A 17632-nucleotide genomic window follows, 5' to 3' on the forward strand; every position below is an offset into this window, starting at 1 on the left:
ATCCTCTGCAATAATGATGTTGAGCTGAAATTGTTATGGAATATTGTTACATGTTGTTTGTAATGTAATTGATTAGGAAATTATTGATTTGATGAAAGATCAAATACTTACTGCTAGCAAACGAATAAAAAGCGACACCAATTGTTCTTCGGAAACAGATAATATCGCTGTTGAAAACTTTTGACATATACATATACTCAGGGGTGAGTAAACATCATGGATAATAACTCAAAACTGAGTAAACATGGTAATTATGAAAATTTGAGTAAATGTTACTCAATTATCCAGTACCCGATAACTCACTTTTTGACATTTTGCATAAGAATACCAAACTGAGTAGATCTTAATCAAATTAGAGTTAAAATAAAGCAGCGTGTAGTTCTACACAGAGTGAATAGATAGAGTGACGCAGAGAGAAATTCAGTCAAAACAGCAACACGGTTTTTTTATGTATCCACCAAAATATTTTTCTGGCAGCCCCTTTTCGCTCAAGTTCCAGTTGACTTCAACGGAGTGTTGTTATTGTCAGAGTGAAAAGATAGTTATTGTATTTGAATTTAAAACAAGAGCTCCTGTCAGGCCCCTTGCAGCTAAAGGACTTGTGTCCTTGCTCGAAGCATCGAAAGCAGACCTCCGGCGGCTGGTAGATGCTGAGTGGGCACACTGACCAGCCCACTTTGAGCCTCGCTACCTTTAGCGCCTGGTTTGCGTCTACTGACGGAAGCCTGACAGTGGCGGTCTGGGTTCCTACTGGGCCTTTGCGCAGTCGAACTGCCTCTGGTGCCACAACCACTTCGCACTGCTCCTTGAGGGCATCCACGACTTCGCATGCCTCGGTGACTTCGTCCAGGTATTTAAGTTGTAGGGTTACCTGCGACGTGAGTGCCCGAACCTGCACTCTATCTCCAAGCGCCTCTTGGGCCAATGCCCGATAGGCTGGGCCCTTGTTTCTGGCTTCTTTGCGGAGCTCGACGATCATTTCTCCCTTGCGGGATCGGCGGATGCTACGCACATCTGCCCCCAGATCTTTGAGCTTCGCATCGCCTCTCATTGCCTTAAGGACTTCCGAGTACTTTGACTCTTCTGTCTTAAGGATGAGTGCGTCGCCCTTATTTTTAACTTTCTTCGTCGCAGGATTTGTAACCGGGTGCGGTTTTTTGGCCACCACTTTTTGGTTCCTACTCCTTCCCGGAACCGTTACCCACGGGTTACCGGGAGCCTTCTGCTCCTTGGCTGCCACCGTGGGCGTTGCTTGCGCCACTCCTACACCGGTCTGAGGGCTGTTTGCGATTAAACGCTTCTTGGTGCCCCCGGGGGCCGTCTCTCCCGGTGACTGTCGCGTTCGTTTGGCAGCTGGCCCTGCGGCGCAAACCGCCGCAAACGTGCTGGCGTCCGTTTGGACCGACTTCGTCGCCAGCTCGGTCACCTTCGTCTCCTCTTTCTCCGCAGCCGCAGCTTTCATTTCGAGCTCGGCATGCTCCTTTTTCGCAGCATCGACGGAGGACCGAAGCATGTAGAGGGCCTGCTTCAAGTACTTCGTTGTATTGCTGCGACTTTTCGCAAACTCGATTATAGCATCGAGCTGCTCAGACAGGGCCACTACCCTCGGTAGCGTGTCCCGCTGTCTTCCGACCGCCTTTAATAGCTGTGGACCAGCCACCGCGATGTCTTGCGTAGATCCGGTAGGCGTACTGCCTTTACCGTCTTCGCAGGCGACCTTCACCGCATCCGTCTCCACTTTTCTAGGCGGAGACCGCTGGATGCCACCTCGCGCAAATGGGTTTTCCAACCCATCTGCCCTCATCTCCAGAGATTTGTTTTGCTGCATTCTTGTTTATTGGGTCCCCCTACCAGCCGCTATCCTTATCCATAATGGAGTAGTCGCCTAAATGGTCCCAAGGTAGTCTATGCCGGAGCAGTGAGGCCATGGCTAGGGGCGGCTGCCATAGCGCCTTATGGGCAACTATGACAACCCCGACCGGCGCAAGTCAGGAAAAGACATCTGATCCTACTTCTGCCTGGTTCCCACCAGGCAATGGACTCGGAACGTACTGGAAGGCCTGCCAGGTTTTACGGGACGGAGACCTCTGCACCGGTTGTAATCTCCGTTTCAAGCCGTTATCACACGACATCACTAAGGGAGCTCGGCGCAGGTGCCAGCCCAAAATCATGGTACGAAAACGAAATCCGACTCTTATCCTATAGTGATGCGACCAGTTGCCGTAATTGGGAACATTACTGGCATCAGTTCCAATGGGCGGTATTGTGCATTTGGGTGGTGGGAGCGGCACTACTCGCTATATATATATATATATATATATATATATATATATATATATATATATATATATATATATATATATATATATATATATATATATATATATATGTATATATATATATATATATATATATATATATATATATATATATATATATATATATATATATATATATATATATATATATATATATATATATATATATATATATATATATATATATATATATATATATATATATATATATATATAGTGTGGTCCAAGGTATTGAGTACTTCGTGCCCATCGCGGCAAACTTGAGAGTACGTACAGGCTAATGTGCCTAAGGGTCGCGTGCGCATACCGAACAGTGTCGTACGAGGCGGTTTGTGTCTTGGCTGGCATGATGCCCATCAGAATCAGTGCTTCGACCAACGCGACACGAGGGGTATACGCAACACCATACGGTCATCTTCAATGGCCAGGTGGCAGCGGGAGTGGTCCAACACTACGAAAGGTAGATGGACACACCGACTCATTCCAGAGTTAGCATACTGGATTAAAAGGCGCCATGGGGAAGTAACCTTCTATCTGACACAGATCCTGTCAGGCCATGGCTGCTTTAGGCAGTGCCTGCATAGGTTCGGGTACGTCGAGCCCCCTATGTGCCCCGCATGTACGGGTGCGAAAGAAAACGCACAGCATGTGTTCTTCACATGTCCCGCGTTTCGAGCGGATAAGGTACGAAATGCTGGCAATAAGTGGGACGGACACCACGCCAGAGAATATTGTGAGTAGGATGTGCGAGAATAAGGAAATCTGGGATGCGGTCATCAAGCCCGCATCACAGATCGTTAGTATTTTGCAGGGCACCAATCGACGGGAAACCATCGACGTGCCCCAGTTAGTTAGCAGTTAACTAACTGGCCTGAATAGGTTGCTCTGCTACCCGTAGAGGTAAGTGCGAAAAAGCACTACTGGCCCTCTCCCTGAAGTAATGCCTAACGGCGGTCTAGTCACGTGGCACGGATGGCGGATGAGCGACTGGCAAAGATATCAGCAGAGAACCGGGTAGAGGCCGACGACTTCGAGGCAGACCTCGCATGCGCTAGATGTAAGCTGTCGACGAGGGTGCCAGAGCAGTGGGTGTAAGGGGAGACCGGAAAGGGGCAGCCCAAGACCTAGCCTTTGTGGCATTTCCCATTGAATTTTCCACTATTGCCACCATACTTGCGTCGTTTCTTACCTGTGACCGCAGCTGGTTTTTTACTCGATGGATCACCCGTTCTGCTCTTCCGCCAAAAACCTCTGCTTAACCACGTCCGGGTAGCTGTTACTAATGGATTAAACGAGTCCGGTAACCCTAAGAAAAGCTGGGTTACGAGATTTCAAATCGCCAGCGTTGCACCGATCGTTTTCAGTTGCCGCACAAATTCATCGAACGCCAGAAGGTGGGACCTGCTGCTGCTGCTTTCTTAACAGCGTTTGGCTGGCCATCGACTTTATTGCGAAAACTTCGTTGAGGCTCGTACACATTTTCTTGGCATTAGTCTTGCCATGTATCACGGGGTGTTGAAACTCAAGTTCCCTGTATGAGGTTTGCAGACGACATAACACTAGAGGTCTACGGCTAATCTATTGAGGAAGTTGAGTTGACGGCCGCTAGGGATGGGCAATACTAGCATCGATACCTGCAGTATCGATACTTGGGGTCGCGGCATCGAGTATTTTGGCATCGATACTCACCGCGAGAAATGAGTACCGGTATCGATTCTTTCTAAACGACGCTTTTTGAAAAAAAATTGCAAGTCTGATACCGATACTATCGAAGCATCGATAATCGATACTCCTTCAACCGATACTTGATATCGAAGTTTATTGAAGTATTGCGATACCAGAGTATCGATACTTTTGTCTGTATCGCCCATCCCTAACAGCCGCGCACTGTATACGCAAGGTCGAAGAGTGGATGCGCTCCAGGAAACTAGAGCTAGCGCATCCTACGAGGGAGGTCAGACGAAAACTTTTTGCCAGCGTGGTTTCGTCCATACTTAGGTATGGTGGACCGGTGTGGTCCAGAACTCTAAGCACTAACAGTTACCGTGGCTAACTGGAACGTGGGTTGCGAGTGCGTACCGAACACTGTCATACGACGCAATCTATGTCTTGTCCGGCATGATGTCTATCTGCATCGCCATTGAGGAGGACAGAGAAGGCTTCGATCAACGTGACACAAGGGGTACCTATATGAGGAATCAGAAGGTCATTCTCGATGTCCCGACGAAGGGTAGATGGACGCATCGACTTATTCTGGAGATATAGGAGGAGTTGGGTCGGAAGGCACCTTGGTGAAGTGAACTTTCACCTGATACACTGCCGCTCATGGCAAGTCCGTCCCAATTGCATTTTTATCAATTTTTAGTTTATTTATGGAATCAATTTCTTTTTATATCTACTTTCGATAAAACAAATATTTTTGAATACTTCGTTCTGAGAAACTATGAAAAAAATAGCAAGTCGGTTTGTCCCATAGCAAAAGTGATCGCAAGTCGGTCCCATTGAAAAAATCTTCGCAATTTAACCCCACAGCCAATAATGAATATGAAAAATGTGATATTTACCACAACTTATGGTCTTCAGGTTTAGAATAGGATGTACCAAGTGATACTCGATAGGAGGTTTGATTGAACTTTACGCGTTCTACATAGTGTGGCTCTAGCTGATACAGCAACTGTTCGCTAACTGGGCGACGAGCACTTTCCAGTTATTGAAATCAGCTCGCTAACTGGGATATCATCTCAACGCCGAGGGGGAATTCGATGGATAACACCAAATAGGGAAGCCACAACTACAAATTTATCTTTCAAATAAAGCTTTTAATATAGCGAACACATTTATCAGTTCTATTATTGTTTTTGTATTTTAAATATGCTGTATTACAAAAACTTTAATTTTTCAGTTTTCGTTCCCGATTCACATGCCCCCAGCTCGTTTTGATATTTGACGTTTGTTGTCTTTTTAACTTTTTAAGCATTCCACAGACTAACAGACATAACACGTTGAACAAATTTTCAATAAAATCATCGTTTGGATGATTCCAGTACTTTACGTTAATAACACTAGCACCATCTGCTGTCGTGTTCGCGCTGCGTCATGTATTTCGACATCAGCGCCAGCGTTACTGCATGTGTCAAATGGGGAACTACAAAATGTGTATGAGATTGCATAACAGCGCCCCAGACGACGTTTTCGCGCGATGACTGTTATTCGATTGAAAATTTGAAATGAACGTTTTTTGTGGCGATGGAGCTAGGTTCCAGTGTTACGTCTGTTAGTCTGCGAGCATTCCTTAGTAAATACTACTTTTCGTATTTTATCCGTATTTATGTTAAGACGTGGGTAAGGATTGATCAATTATTGTGAATTTCGTTTTGAAAAATTTGTCAGTCATATCAAATACTTCGGTACTAAGCTATACGTGTTCTTTCATATTTGCTTCTACTGCTACGTGGAGGCTGTCCGCCGTCACGAACGTGTGACCGCTCTCAGAAAAATTTAGAACAAGTTCCTACACCTAAACTGATTTTGAATTTATCAGTAGTATCAAATGTAAAAACAAAATCTAATTTTATTTTGAGCGGTGCAGCTGGTAGGTACATTGTGTTATGCTTTTCACAAAAAACTTGTTTAATGAAGCACGAGAGAAGGTCATTTATGAATTGACCAGCGATGGATGCATTCCAAAAGCAAGCTATAGCACCGCCATCGGTTTGCAGTAGTTTGTTTTTCATCACCGGTCGTAGCTGGCTATGGGACTGACTTGCTATCATTCTGGCTACGTACCGTAAAAGTAATCGCATGTGAGTCCCAGCATATGATTTTCAACCAATTTTAATCAAATTCCGATGTGTTTACAAGTTTTATGATGCAAAAGTATAAGATTGTCATTGCAGTACTAAATTCTGTTGATGGTCTTGATTGAAAAAGCATTTGAGTGCAAAATTTCACCTAAAGCGTTACAATTTTTGATTGCTGTTTTCTCATCAGCACCAAAACGCAAATGGGACGGACTTGCTATGAGCGGCAGTACAGATCCTGTCAGGCTGTGGTTCCTTCAGGCAGTATCTGCACAGGTACGGACACGTTGGGTCCCCCATGTGTTTTAAGTGTGTGGATGTGAAGACTGCTGAGCACGTCTTCTTCGCATGCCCACGTTTTCTACGTCCTATGAGAGCAGCCAAAGACCGAAATTTGTGAAAGTGCATTCAAAATTCGACATAGAATCTTTAAAAAAGAAGATGTTTTTTTAATTCCACCGACAATAAACTTTTGATATCTACTCCAAAAATCCGGCTTGATCAGTAAGATTTCGATCTGATTGAGCCAGAAAGCAACCAAGTAGGACACTGAAGCAAAATCTAGTGACCAAAACATGTCACAACAGCTCTATGAAGCCACCTATATGGAGATGATATTTTTAGCAACTTCAAATTCGTTTTTGCGGATAAATATACAAAATATATATAAAAACTGGTATAGCTGAACAACCAAATCCCGGCTGTAAGAAACATTCGTGATTACTTTTGTTTCAGGTCCTTTTGAAATGTTACTCTTCCATTCCGCACAAACCATAAAAGGACGACTTTCATCCACTTTCGGCTAAATAAAATTAAGCGTGTCAAACGGATGGAAATATTTCAAACTCCAATAGCAACAAAACGCAATCACAAAAACATGGGAAAAACACTCAAATCAATTTCGTTTAATTAGCATTCTCGTGCTGTGTTGTCGTCGCTGATTGAATAACGGGAAAGTGTGAAAAGTTTCTCCGCATCGCAGTTCGGTAGTGGAAATGTTTTTCATTATTAGCGAAGGGCGAAAGGCTGCCCACTAGTTAGTGAAAACCTGTAACCGTGGCTACTGACGGCGGCAAGATGGGGACACCCAAACCGGATATAAACGAGTACCAGATGCTGGAACGGATAGGCAGTGGAACGTACGCGACGGTGTATCGAGCAATGAAGAAGGTATGTGATACTGTTTAGGAGAGGAATAATTTCGCTTCAACCTTGTCTTCGACCAGGCAACGAAGGACATCTTTGCCATCAAGTGTGTGGAAAAGGCATCGCTGTCTAAAACCGCTGTAGATAACATCATCACGGAGATTAGCTTGCTGAAGAAGCTCAAACATCAGCACATAGTAGAGATGAAGGACTTTCTCTGGGACGATCGATTCATCTACATCGTGATGGAGTACTGCAACGGGGGAAGTCTGTCCAGTTACATCCGCCAGAAGCAGCAGCTAAGTGAAATGACATGCAAAATATTTCTACGCCAGCTGGCACTGGCCTTGCGTTACATGCGGCAGAACGACGTTTGCCACTTCGATCTAAAACCGCAGAACTTACTGCTGATGCGTGGAACCAGTGGCCACGGAGTCGAACTGAAGGTAGCGGACTTTGGTTTCGCTCAACATCTAAAACTTGGACAAGAGAATACCTCGATCAAGGGGTCCCCTCTGTACATGGCTCCAGAGATTTTACTGAAGCACTGTTACGACGCGTCAGCCGATTTGTGGAGTATCGGAGTAATTCTCTACGAGTGTCTTTTCGGAAAGGCACCCTACAGCTCACAGTCACTACAGGAACTGATTGACAAGATTCGCTCTAACAGACGGATAGAAGTTCCGAAAACACACCGTATTTCACCCGAGTGTGAAGATCTTCTTTCCAGGCTGCTGCAACGATCTCCCAAAGATCGAATAACATTCGAGGATTTTTTCAAGCATGCATTTCTAGATTTAAAGCACGCTCCTTCGGAGGAGAATCTTGAAAAGGCAATCGCTCTGATCAACGAAGCCATCGAACAGGACAAGCAGCAGGATTACGATGCTGCCTATCGAAGCTACTGCCGTGGGCTGCAATACTTCGTTCCGATCATTCAAGCCGAAACGAGTCCTTCCAAGAAACAAATCTTGCGAAAGCGGATTCAAACCTATCTGAACCGTGCAGAGGAAATTAAACATTCCTTCCGGGCGGAGAAAACCCCATCCGTGCCAGATGCGACGACATCATCACAACCAGAAGCGAAAACAGTTCCAGTATCTCGAACCGAGCAAATCCAGCGCGCCCTGGAGCCATCCGATCTGTACAAACAGCTGTACGCGCTTGCTTCGTCCAGTCCGGAACTAAAGTCGGCACTGGAAATCGGGCGCCAAGCCGAGCTATACGCCTTGGAAAACCGGTTAGACGTCGCACTGGAGTCCTACAAAACCGTCCTAGGAAAATTGATGCCCCTGCTGGGGCTTGAGCTGCGTGGTTCCAAGCGGAGGGATCTTTTACACCAGCAAATCGTGCGCTGGATGGAACAGGCCGAACAAATCAAAACAGTGCGCTCTGCGCAGATCCTGGAGGAGATGGAAAACGGGACGGCCACCAATTATAACTGTTGCCTGCAGTGAGGCGAAGAAATTATTTTTATAGCTTACAAAATATTCTAGATGTGCTTTTGTTTTTGAGACAAATATTAATTGCTTTTTCTACAATTACTAGAGAACTAAAAACTTTTATTTACACACACCTTCCGTAACTCTGTTCCGTTTCCATCGAGTTATTTACTATCGGTCTTTGCTTCGAGTGAAGAGCTTTCGGATCCCGTTAGCGTCGAAACTGTGGAGTTCCAGGTTTTTCTGAGCAGCTAAAATTCATATTAATACAAGATGGACGAGTCATAGATTTCCATTAGAGCCAGCTATAACGTACCTTAGCTAGTGGCATCTCTCGCCGTTCATGCTCCGGAACAAGGGCATCATTCTGCTGCAGCTGGTACCAGCCCCAGTGTACCCCGATTAGCGACGGAATCATAACGATTGTCACCAGATATTTGTTCATGAAGAGCTTCAGTTTTGTCATTTTTTAATTATCAGATAAATGAATATATCACGCAATTTCACTCACAGCCGGTTATCGCATACACTATTTACAAGAAAAACAATGCGAAATTTGTCTTGAAATCTGAGTTTGACATTTGAAGCGTCTAGCGTGAAGTAACAAAAGGGCGAATCCGACAAATTTTATGAGTTATTTTTGTTAAAAATGAAAAAAAATATTATTAACAAAAATAATGAAGAAGAAGCTACAATAGGGTGTTTTAGGGGTATGTATATTATTTTTTCTTTTGATAAGAAATGTCAAATGTAATACATAATCTACTGACTTTTCTTAATTTAAACAGCAAAGCTATTGAAAAAATCTGTTTTGAATTTTAACAACTGTAAATGGTTTTAAGACATACCCTACCGTCAAGAAATCATGACACAGAGCGGCCAGGTCATTTTTCAAATATTTTCACACTCCACAAAACAATGTCTTTATACATAGGAAATCTGTAAACACGGTCCCCGTTGAAAGCTTACATAACTTCCAGTGACACATTAAATCGAGTGCGGTTAATCAACCGACTAATAGGCTTCCACTTGTTCACACACGCTCAAATGTTTTCAATATTAAGACATGTCTTCACATCTGGCATCCCTGTCATGACACGTAAATCAGGGTTATATTTTTCAAAAGCCAGCAGCAGAAATGTCACTTTGCTTAATATCAGGGTTATATTCCCCAAAAGCCAGCAACAGCAATGTCACTCTGTGCACTACTTGCCAGTTAGTGAAAATTTAAAACAAATATAATTTTTCAATTTCAAAATCAAAAATCACTCATAGAGATCTAAGACAAATTACGTAATGCCTACTGAAAGGTCGGTTATCGATTAGTATAAGAAAAAAAAAATTGAATCTGCGCGCCCGCCCAAAAGTCGAAGAGTACAAGCGGCCGCGCCTCCCGATGTCGGTCAATGTTTTTACGGGTGTAAGGAACCGGATCAAGCCGTTATATCAGTACCAACCTACGTAGAACCGATCAAATTCTGGCTCTATATATCGCGTATCCGACCCGATGTGACAAAAGAGTCTGTATTGGAAATGGTAAAGGCTAACCTAAATCTCACTAAAGACCCAGACATATTCAAACTAGTGCCGAAAGGAAGAGATGAATCAACTTTAACATTTATCTCTTTTAAAATTGGATTGGATCCCGCATTCAAAGCTACGGCACTCGACCGTTCTACATGGCCGGAAGGTATTATGTTTCGTGAGTTTTTAGATTATGGCAGCCAAAAATTTCCCAGACCGTTACCGACGAGCATCATCCCAGGAACAGTTATTCCGTCGATCACCACACAGTCAATATCAGCCCCAACAGCAACACCCACCACATCAAACCCATTTTAAACGTGACGTTCCCGGGACGCAATTCCAACCGCATTATGGAAGCCCCCAAGCCACCCGAATCAGTCGTGCCTTTTGCTGAGCCCGTTCGTCCGAGTCGTCCCGGTCCTGATAGGGAAGAGGAGGGGGTCTTCCAACTGCAATTATCAGGCAAGTACTCTCAAACACCGGCTAATACTCTGCCTGATGTATGTTCGCCTTACAGTGCTACGCTTACTAACTCCAATGTGGAATGTGCCGCTGCGATTCCTGCTGAGACATCAAATAGGTCAACTACCACTGAACCCGCCAATCAGCGTACCACGCGCTCATCCAGCAATTGTGCTTCCGACAATATCGCATCGTCAAGGCATCGCTTTTTGACCATCTACTACCAGAACGTTAGGGGCCTGCGCACAAAAACGTCTGAGTTGAAGCTAGGATTGTCAAACTGTGAATACGACGTGGTAATACTCACCGAAACATGGCTTCGGTCCGACATAAGCGATTCGGAACTAACATCAGATTACTCGCTCTTCCGATGTGATCGCAATGAATCTACAAGCACCCTCACGAGAGGCGGTGGTGTGCTTATTGCAGTTAAATCTACACTACGCTGTACCGAGATTTTGCTAACCGACTGTAGCCAGCTCGAGCAAGTGGCTGTGTGTATAAAGCTACCAGACCGTTCTCTGCACATCTTCGGTATCTACCTACGACCGAATTCTGACACAACACTATATTGCTCCCACACAGCCGCCGTTCAGTCTGTTTGCGATGAATCGTCAGCAAGCGATATCGTTTTAATTCTCGGTGATTACAATCTCCCCCAGCTTCAATGGAATTTTGATGATGATATCAATGGATGCATAACAGTTAACGCCTCTAGCGAGCAAGAACTCGCTTTTTGTGAATCCATTTCTACATGCGGGTTGGTGCAATTGAATTCTTTTTCGAACACGAATGGTAGAACACTCGATCTAGCATTCACGAGTTCCCCGGTCGATTTTGAAATTTCGCCACCCGTGCTTCCGCTCTTACCAATCGACCTTCACCATCCACCGTTTGAGTTGCAAGTTGATGTGCGTAGTTCGACGCATGTTGAACTCGGAAACAGCCAGCCAGATTTACTCGATTTTGACTTTAGGAGCTGTGACTTCAGCTCTCTTAATGCTGAATTTTCAACTGTTAACTGGGTACAGCTGATTGAAGGTCTAACTGTCGACAACGCTGTTCTTTCGTTCTACGACAAGCTGTTCGAAATACTCAATTCGAAGGTGTCACGGCGTCGTCGCGCTGTTCGTGGAGCCATTAGGAAAACCATGGTGGAATGCCGAGCTCAGGAATATGCGCAACAAACTGCGCAAGGCGCGAAAACGATTTTTTCTTAATAAATCCAATGAGCACCGTGAATTACTTCGCCTTGCAGAAACAGCCTATAAGGAACTAGTTACGACATGCTATCGAGCCTATTTAAATAAACTACAGTCGAACCTGAAGCATAATCCTACTGAGTTTTGGAAATTCGTTAAAGAGCAAAAAGCTAGTAATCTCGTCCCGGACGGTGTGTTTTACGGAGAAGCCACTGCCAACACACACGAAGAAGCCGCAAATCTTTTTTCGTGCTTCTTTGAAAGCGTGTTTAACACTGTGCCGCCCCAGCTCCATCCTAATTGTTTTCAGCACGTACTTTCCCACGACATTCGTCTACCGTTTTTCAATTTCTCTCGTGAGGATGTATTCATAGCGCTTACTAAGCTTGATGAATCGAAAGGGGCTGGAACTGATGGATTAGCTCCTATAGTATTGAAAAAGTGCGCCGAGTCGCTAGTTGGTCCGGTAACATTGTTGTTTAATCGATCGCTGGATGAACAAACTTTCCCGACTTTATGGAAGACGGCCAAAATGATACCCGTTCACAAATCAGGGAGCACACGAAAAGTTGAAAACTACCGCGGAATATCTATTCTCTGCTGTCTAGGGAAGCTTCTGGAATCTCTGATGCATGAGGTCGTGCTATCCGCAGTTAAATCGATAATATCGAACGATCAGCACGGTTTCGTCCCGCGTCGCTCTACAACAACTAACTTGCTATGTTACACCAGCGTATTATTTCGGGAAATTGAATGTCGAAATCAAGTGGACTCGGTATACATCGACTTCTCAAAAGCATTCGATACCGTTCCGCACACCTTCGCAATTGAGAAGCTTAGGCATATGGGCTTCCCCGATTGGATATCCGACTGGTTAATGTCGTACTTGACCGGTAGAAGCGCATTCGTCCAGGTGAACTCCACACGCTCTAGAAAGTTCGACATCCCGTCTGGAGTTCCACAGGGTAGTGTACTGGGACCGCTGATTTTCGTGCTTTTCATTAACGACTTGTGTCAACGAATTTCTTCTGCAAAGCTGCTTTTCGCCGATGACCTGAAAATTTTCCGAATAATTAAGTCCATGTTGGATTGTATTTGCTTGCAAAAAGACATCGATATACTTTCACGTTGGTGCAAAGAGAACGGGATGCGTGTGAACATCAACAAATGCAAGGTGATCACTTTCAGTCGCTGTCATAATTTGATTAGTCATCAGTACAACATCGACACAACTCCACTGGACCGTGTGCAGTCTATCCGTGACTTGGGCGTCATTATCGATTCTAAGCTCCGCTTCAACCAACACATCTCCGCCATTACCGCTAAAGCTTTTTCGATCCTCGGATTCATTCGCCGCAATGCTTCACAGTTTACTGACGTGTACGCGCTTAAGGCACTATACTGTGCTTTAGTACGCAGTGTTCTGGAGTACGCTGCTCCCATATGGGCTCCATACCATACCTCTCAAGTTATTCGCATTGAACGAGTTCAAAAATGTTTTTTACGTTTTGCTCTTCGTCACCTACCGTGGAATGACCCTGTACTTCTGCCCGACTACTCGCAACGATGTCGTTTGATTGACCTGGAGTTGCTGTCAACAAGACGAATAAAACTTCAACGATTGTTTGTTTTCGACGTCCTAACGAACAATATTGGCTGCTCAGACCTTCTCCTGCTAATTCAAATAAATGTTCCTCAGCGCCGGTTGCGATACTGGACAATGATCTCCATACCCGGGCACAGGACAAGCTATGGTTATAACAATCCGCTCAGTTCCTGCCTAAGAGGCTTCAATGACGTCAGTGATTTATTTGACTTTAACTTAACCAAAAATAGTTTTAAAAATAGAATTAAAAACATAGCATAAGACAAACCAGTCTGTACGATATGATCGAAGACGATGAACAATTAAACAAATTAAAACCCCCTATTGGTAGGTTACCGGGGACCAGTGCAGAGAGTAAGACCAGATACGAATCTATGCTGAAAAGGGTATCTAGATAGGACCAACCATGGCATACAGCTCGCAACAGAACGGATTCTCCGGAAGGATTAATCGAACGGTGATCGAGAAAGTACGAATGCTGTTGATTGAGTCCAAGATACCCAAACGTATGTGGAATGAGGCTGCATTGGACTGTGGAGTATGGAGACCCAGCGGTTGTTTGTGGCACCGTTTTCTCTAGTTGTCCAAGACGAATATGAACCATGAGCCTCTGTTGAATATTGCTGCTTACCATTTCGAAGAAGAAGCGGATTCCAATACCGCAGTAAATCTACCATATGTGGAAGGATTCGGACAAGACGGGGAAGAATCGGATGATGCTGTCGAATCAGATGTTCAACAAGATGTCGAACCAGACACCGGTCGCGCTTTTTTTGCAACCTTCGTATACATCCCCTGTCAGTAGACCTCACTATGACGAAAACTGGTGAAGCTCCGAAGCAGCGTTGCCAGGTATCCAGATTTAGCTGGATTATCCAGACTTTTGAACATGTATCCAGGTAGACAGCTTTGACGTCCAATTATCCAGATTTTTCATAGATGATCCAGATTTTATCCAGATTTTATTTTCTCTGTTCCGCAAAATGGTCATAACTTCAATTTTGGCGCGAAATTTTGCAATTTTGTCACCTCAAATTTTGCGTACCCCAAGACTTTTATCCGAAAAATTAACCTTTCACCCCACGAAATGACTGCCAGATTTTTTCCAGATTTTTATTTTGCCTTTTCCAGATTTTTAAAATAATGACCTGGCAACGCTGCTCCGAAGTCTGCGTTTTCTTCGCACTCTGACCTGTTGATATAACAACGATCTTGCCACCCTGTATACATGGTATATGTACCTTGTTACCTCATGTGGTGAGTGTAGTGACATACTTTAGCCTTCTGCTGTGTCTGTGCACGACCGCCATCATTGATATTTCATCATTCGTAAGAGAGAACTCGTGGTATAGACATCTCGTTCAATATTTTTGTTTGTTCTTGTTTTAAAATAAAACTTGGCCTTTCATTCCACTGGAACCTTAGTCCAAAGGTTATTTGGTATTTTGTTAAAGGTATTTTGTTTTTTTTTTTTTTTTCGACGCGCTAGTGGATTTTATCACTGGTGTGAGTCGCGTGTCTTTTTTCGGATTTAAATTTTGCGTGAGCCGGGTGTGCCTGTGAAAAACAAATTGGCGGACACGAAAGTGACGATCGAAAAATTGAACGACGGAAATCATGCGGTGTGGAAACGCAGACAGATGTCCAAGCTGAGTTCCAAACTTGTGTAGAGTTTTTTGTAGTAGCAGTTCGTAACCAGATAGCGCTACCAGTGACGCCAGCCTCGTACACTAGCGAAAAAAATGTATTGTAGCGATAAGGTCACCAGGCGGCACTAGTGTACAGGTGATTTATAACGCAATTCTCTTTGAAAATTTACACAGAATTTCCGATCAATATTATTCTTGCTTGGACGTCTGTCTGTGGTGGAACTTTAAAATGAACTTGCTTCTAACGAAAGGAAAACTGCTGATCCTGGATCTCAAATGATGAGGAGGCTGCTTTTCGGCTCCGGTTAGTTGCGCTTGGGGAAGAAGTGAAGGACAACTGGTTTGCTGCGTTGATGTTTTTTTTTGTTCACACAACATTTATTTGACACGGCACAATACAAATTAATGTTTTACGGAGCCAAGCCGTAATAATTCGACAGTCGAAATTTCCGAGTCCCGGTAAAATATTACCGAGCATCTCGTTGAAGTTTGACAAGTTGTCAATTGTTGATTTTACAGAATCTCGGTATTTTGATGCGTGAATCTGTTGAAATCTCGGTAATTCATTTTACCGTACTCGGTGATATTATCTAAGTGTGTATATGTGGTCCGTGTTGTGAAGGGAAGATGACTCGTGAATCGTTGCCGAAAGTGTCGGACAGTAAATCTTGTGCGGTTGGCGATTTAGTGCATACAGACTTGGGCGGTCCGATGGAAGAAGAAACGCCGAGCGGTAATCGATTTTACATAGTGTTGGTAGACGATTATAGTAGATACACGGTGGTGCATTTGTTGCGACAGAAGTCGCAAGACTGATGGGGCCTCGACGTCATCGGAAGAAAGTTCGGAAGTGGAAGAAGATGATCCGGTGGACGATGACCGGAATCCAAACGGATCGTATTACGGAAGTGCATCGTTTCGTGGGTTTTCTCTGGATGAAATAGCGCGGTGATCTCGAAGATCAACAAAGGGTGTTCCTCCTCACAGGCTAATCGAAGAGATTTTCGCTGTGGAGTCCCTGGATAACGAGGTAGTTGAGCCAAGGTTCTTGAAGGAGGCAAATATCTGCGAAGAAAAGGAAAGCTGGAAGACGGCAATGTCAGATAAGCTGAAATCTCACGAACAAAATGGAACATGGGAGCTAGTCAACTTACCTGCTGGACGAAAAGCGGTTGGATGTCGCTGGGTATATAAACTGAAGAGAAAAGCAGCTGGAGACATCATTAAGTATAAAGCTCGTCTGGTTGCACAGGGATATTCCCAAAAGTACGGAGAGGATTATGATGAGATTTTCGCACCAGTATCCAGCCACAACAGACTGCGGGCGCTGTTAGCCGTTGCTAGCAAGAAGAAAATGACGTTGAAACATTTTGATATAAAAACGGCCTACTTGTACGGTGACTTAAAGGAAGAAATTTTCATGAAGCAGCCACCTGGTTACGCAGAGAAGGGAAAGCAAAACATGGTGTGTCGTCTGCGAAAAAGCATTTACGGACTCAAACAGTCCGCCCGATGCTGGAATCAACGACTGCATAGCCTCCTTCTGGAAATGGGCTTCAAGCAAAGCGATGCTGATCCGTGCATGTACATAATGATGGTCCATGGGAAACGTGGCTATCTGATAATGTATGTGGACGATATTTTGGTCGGTTGTGCGGACGAAGCAGAGATTGAATCGGTTTATGAGGTGCTGCAACAGTACTTCGAAATCACCAATCTGGAAGAGCTGAGTTACTTCCTGGGGCTTGAAATCGGCAACGAAGACGGCAAGTACAGAATTTCAGTGCAACGGTACATCGATCGTGTTACGGAGAAGTTCGGACGACGTGATGCAAAGCGAGCGAAGACGGCAATGGAAAAAAGTTTCCAGAGCACGAAGGATACGAGTCCTCGGCTGGCTTAAGGGACAGACTATCGAAGTCTCGTTGGAGCGCTTCTTTACATTTCTGTGTGCGCTAGGCCGGATGTAGCTGCGAGCGTGGCGATATTGGGTCGGAAGGTGAGTTCGCCGACGGAGGCGGATTTGGTGGCCACAAAACGTGTTGTCCGTTACCTGAAGTCAACCAAGGAGTGGAGATTGGTGTATGGCGACGCTGATGTTAGTCTGATCGGATACTCGGATGCCGAATGGGCTGGCGATGGTACTACAAGAAGATCTACAACTGGTTTCATCTTCCACTATGCCGGAGGAGCGATATCGTGGGTAAGTTCGATGGAATCTGAATATGTGGCGTTGAGTGAAGCTGACCAAGAATTGATTTGGCTTCGAAACCTATTGAAGGACATGAGTGAACAGCTGAGCGATCCTGTCAAGATGATGGAGGATAACCAAAGCTGTATCCAGTTCGTGTTGTCAGAGCGGAAGAATCGTCGGTCCAAGCGCATCGAAGTGCGAGGACATTTTGTCAAGCAGCTGTGCGAGGACGGTAGCATGGAACTACAGTACTGTCCTACTGAAGAAATGGTAGCTGACGTGCTCA

At 44.6% G+C, this 17632-nt stretch overlaps 2 protein-coding genes across 2 annotated transcripts; one reads left to right on the top strand and one right to left on the bottom strand.

Annotated features, from left to right (window-relative positions):
* Positions 1-6951: 6951 nt before the first annotated feature.
* On the top strand, positions 6952-8809 carry LOC129718893 (serine/threonine-protein kinase ULK3). Its single transcript, XM_055670100.1, has 2 exons — positions 6952-7288; positions 7345-8809. Exons 1-2 carry the CDS (start codon positions 7196-7198, stop codon positions 8719-8721), a joined length of 1470 nt encoding a protein of 489 aa, XP_055526075.1. The 5' UTR covers positions 6952-7195; the 3' UTR covers positions 8722-8809.
* LOC129718896 (uncharacterized) lies at positions 8806-9266 on the bottom strand. The gene is made up of 2 exons (XM_055670107.1): positions 9023-9266; positions 8806-8957 (listed from the first exon to the last, which is right to left on the bottom strand). Exons 1-2 carry the CDS (start codon positions 9170-9172, stop codon positions 8871-8873), a joined length of 237 nt encoding a protein of 78 aa, XP_055526082.1. The 5' UTR covers positions 9173-9266; the 3' UTR covers positions 8806-8870.
* Positions 9267-17632: the final 8366 nt, after the last annotated feature.

This window comes from Wyeomyia smithii, chromosome 1 (assembly GCF_029784165.1).
Source record: "Wyeomyia smithii strain HCP4-BCI-WySm-NY-G18 chromosome 1, ASM2978416v1, whole genome shotgun sequence".
Classification (NCBI taxonomy): domain Eukaryota; kingdom Metazoa; phylum Arthropoda; class Insecta; order Diptera; family Culicidae; genus Wyeomyia; species Wyeomyia smithii.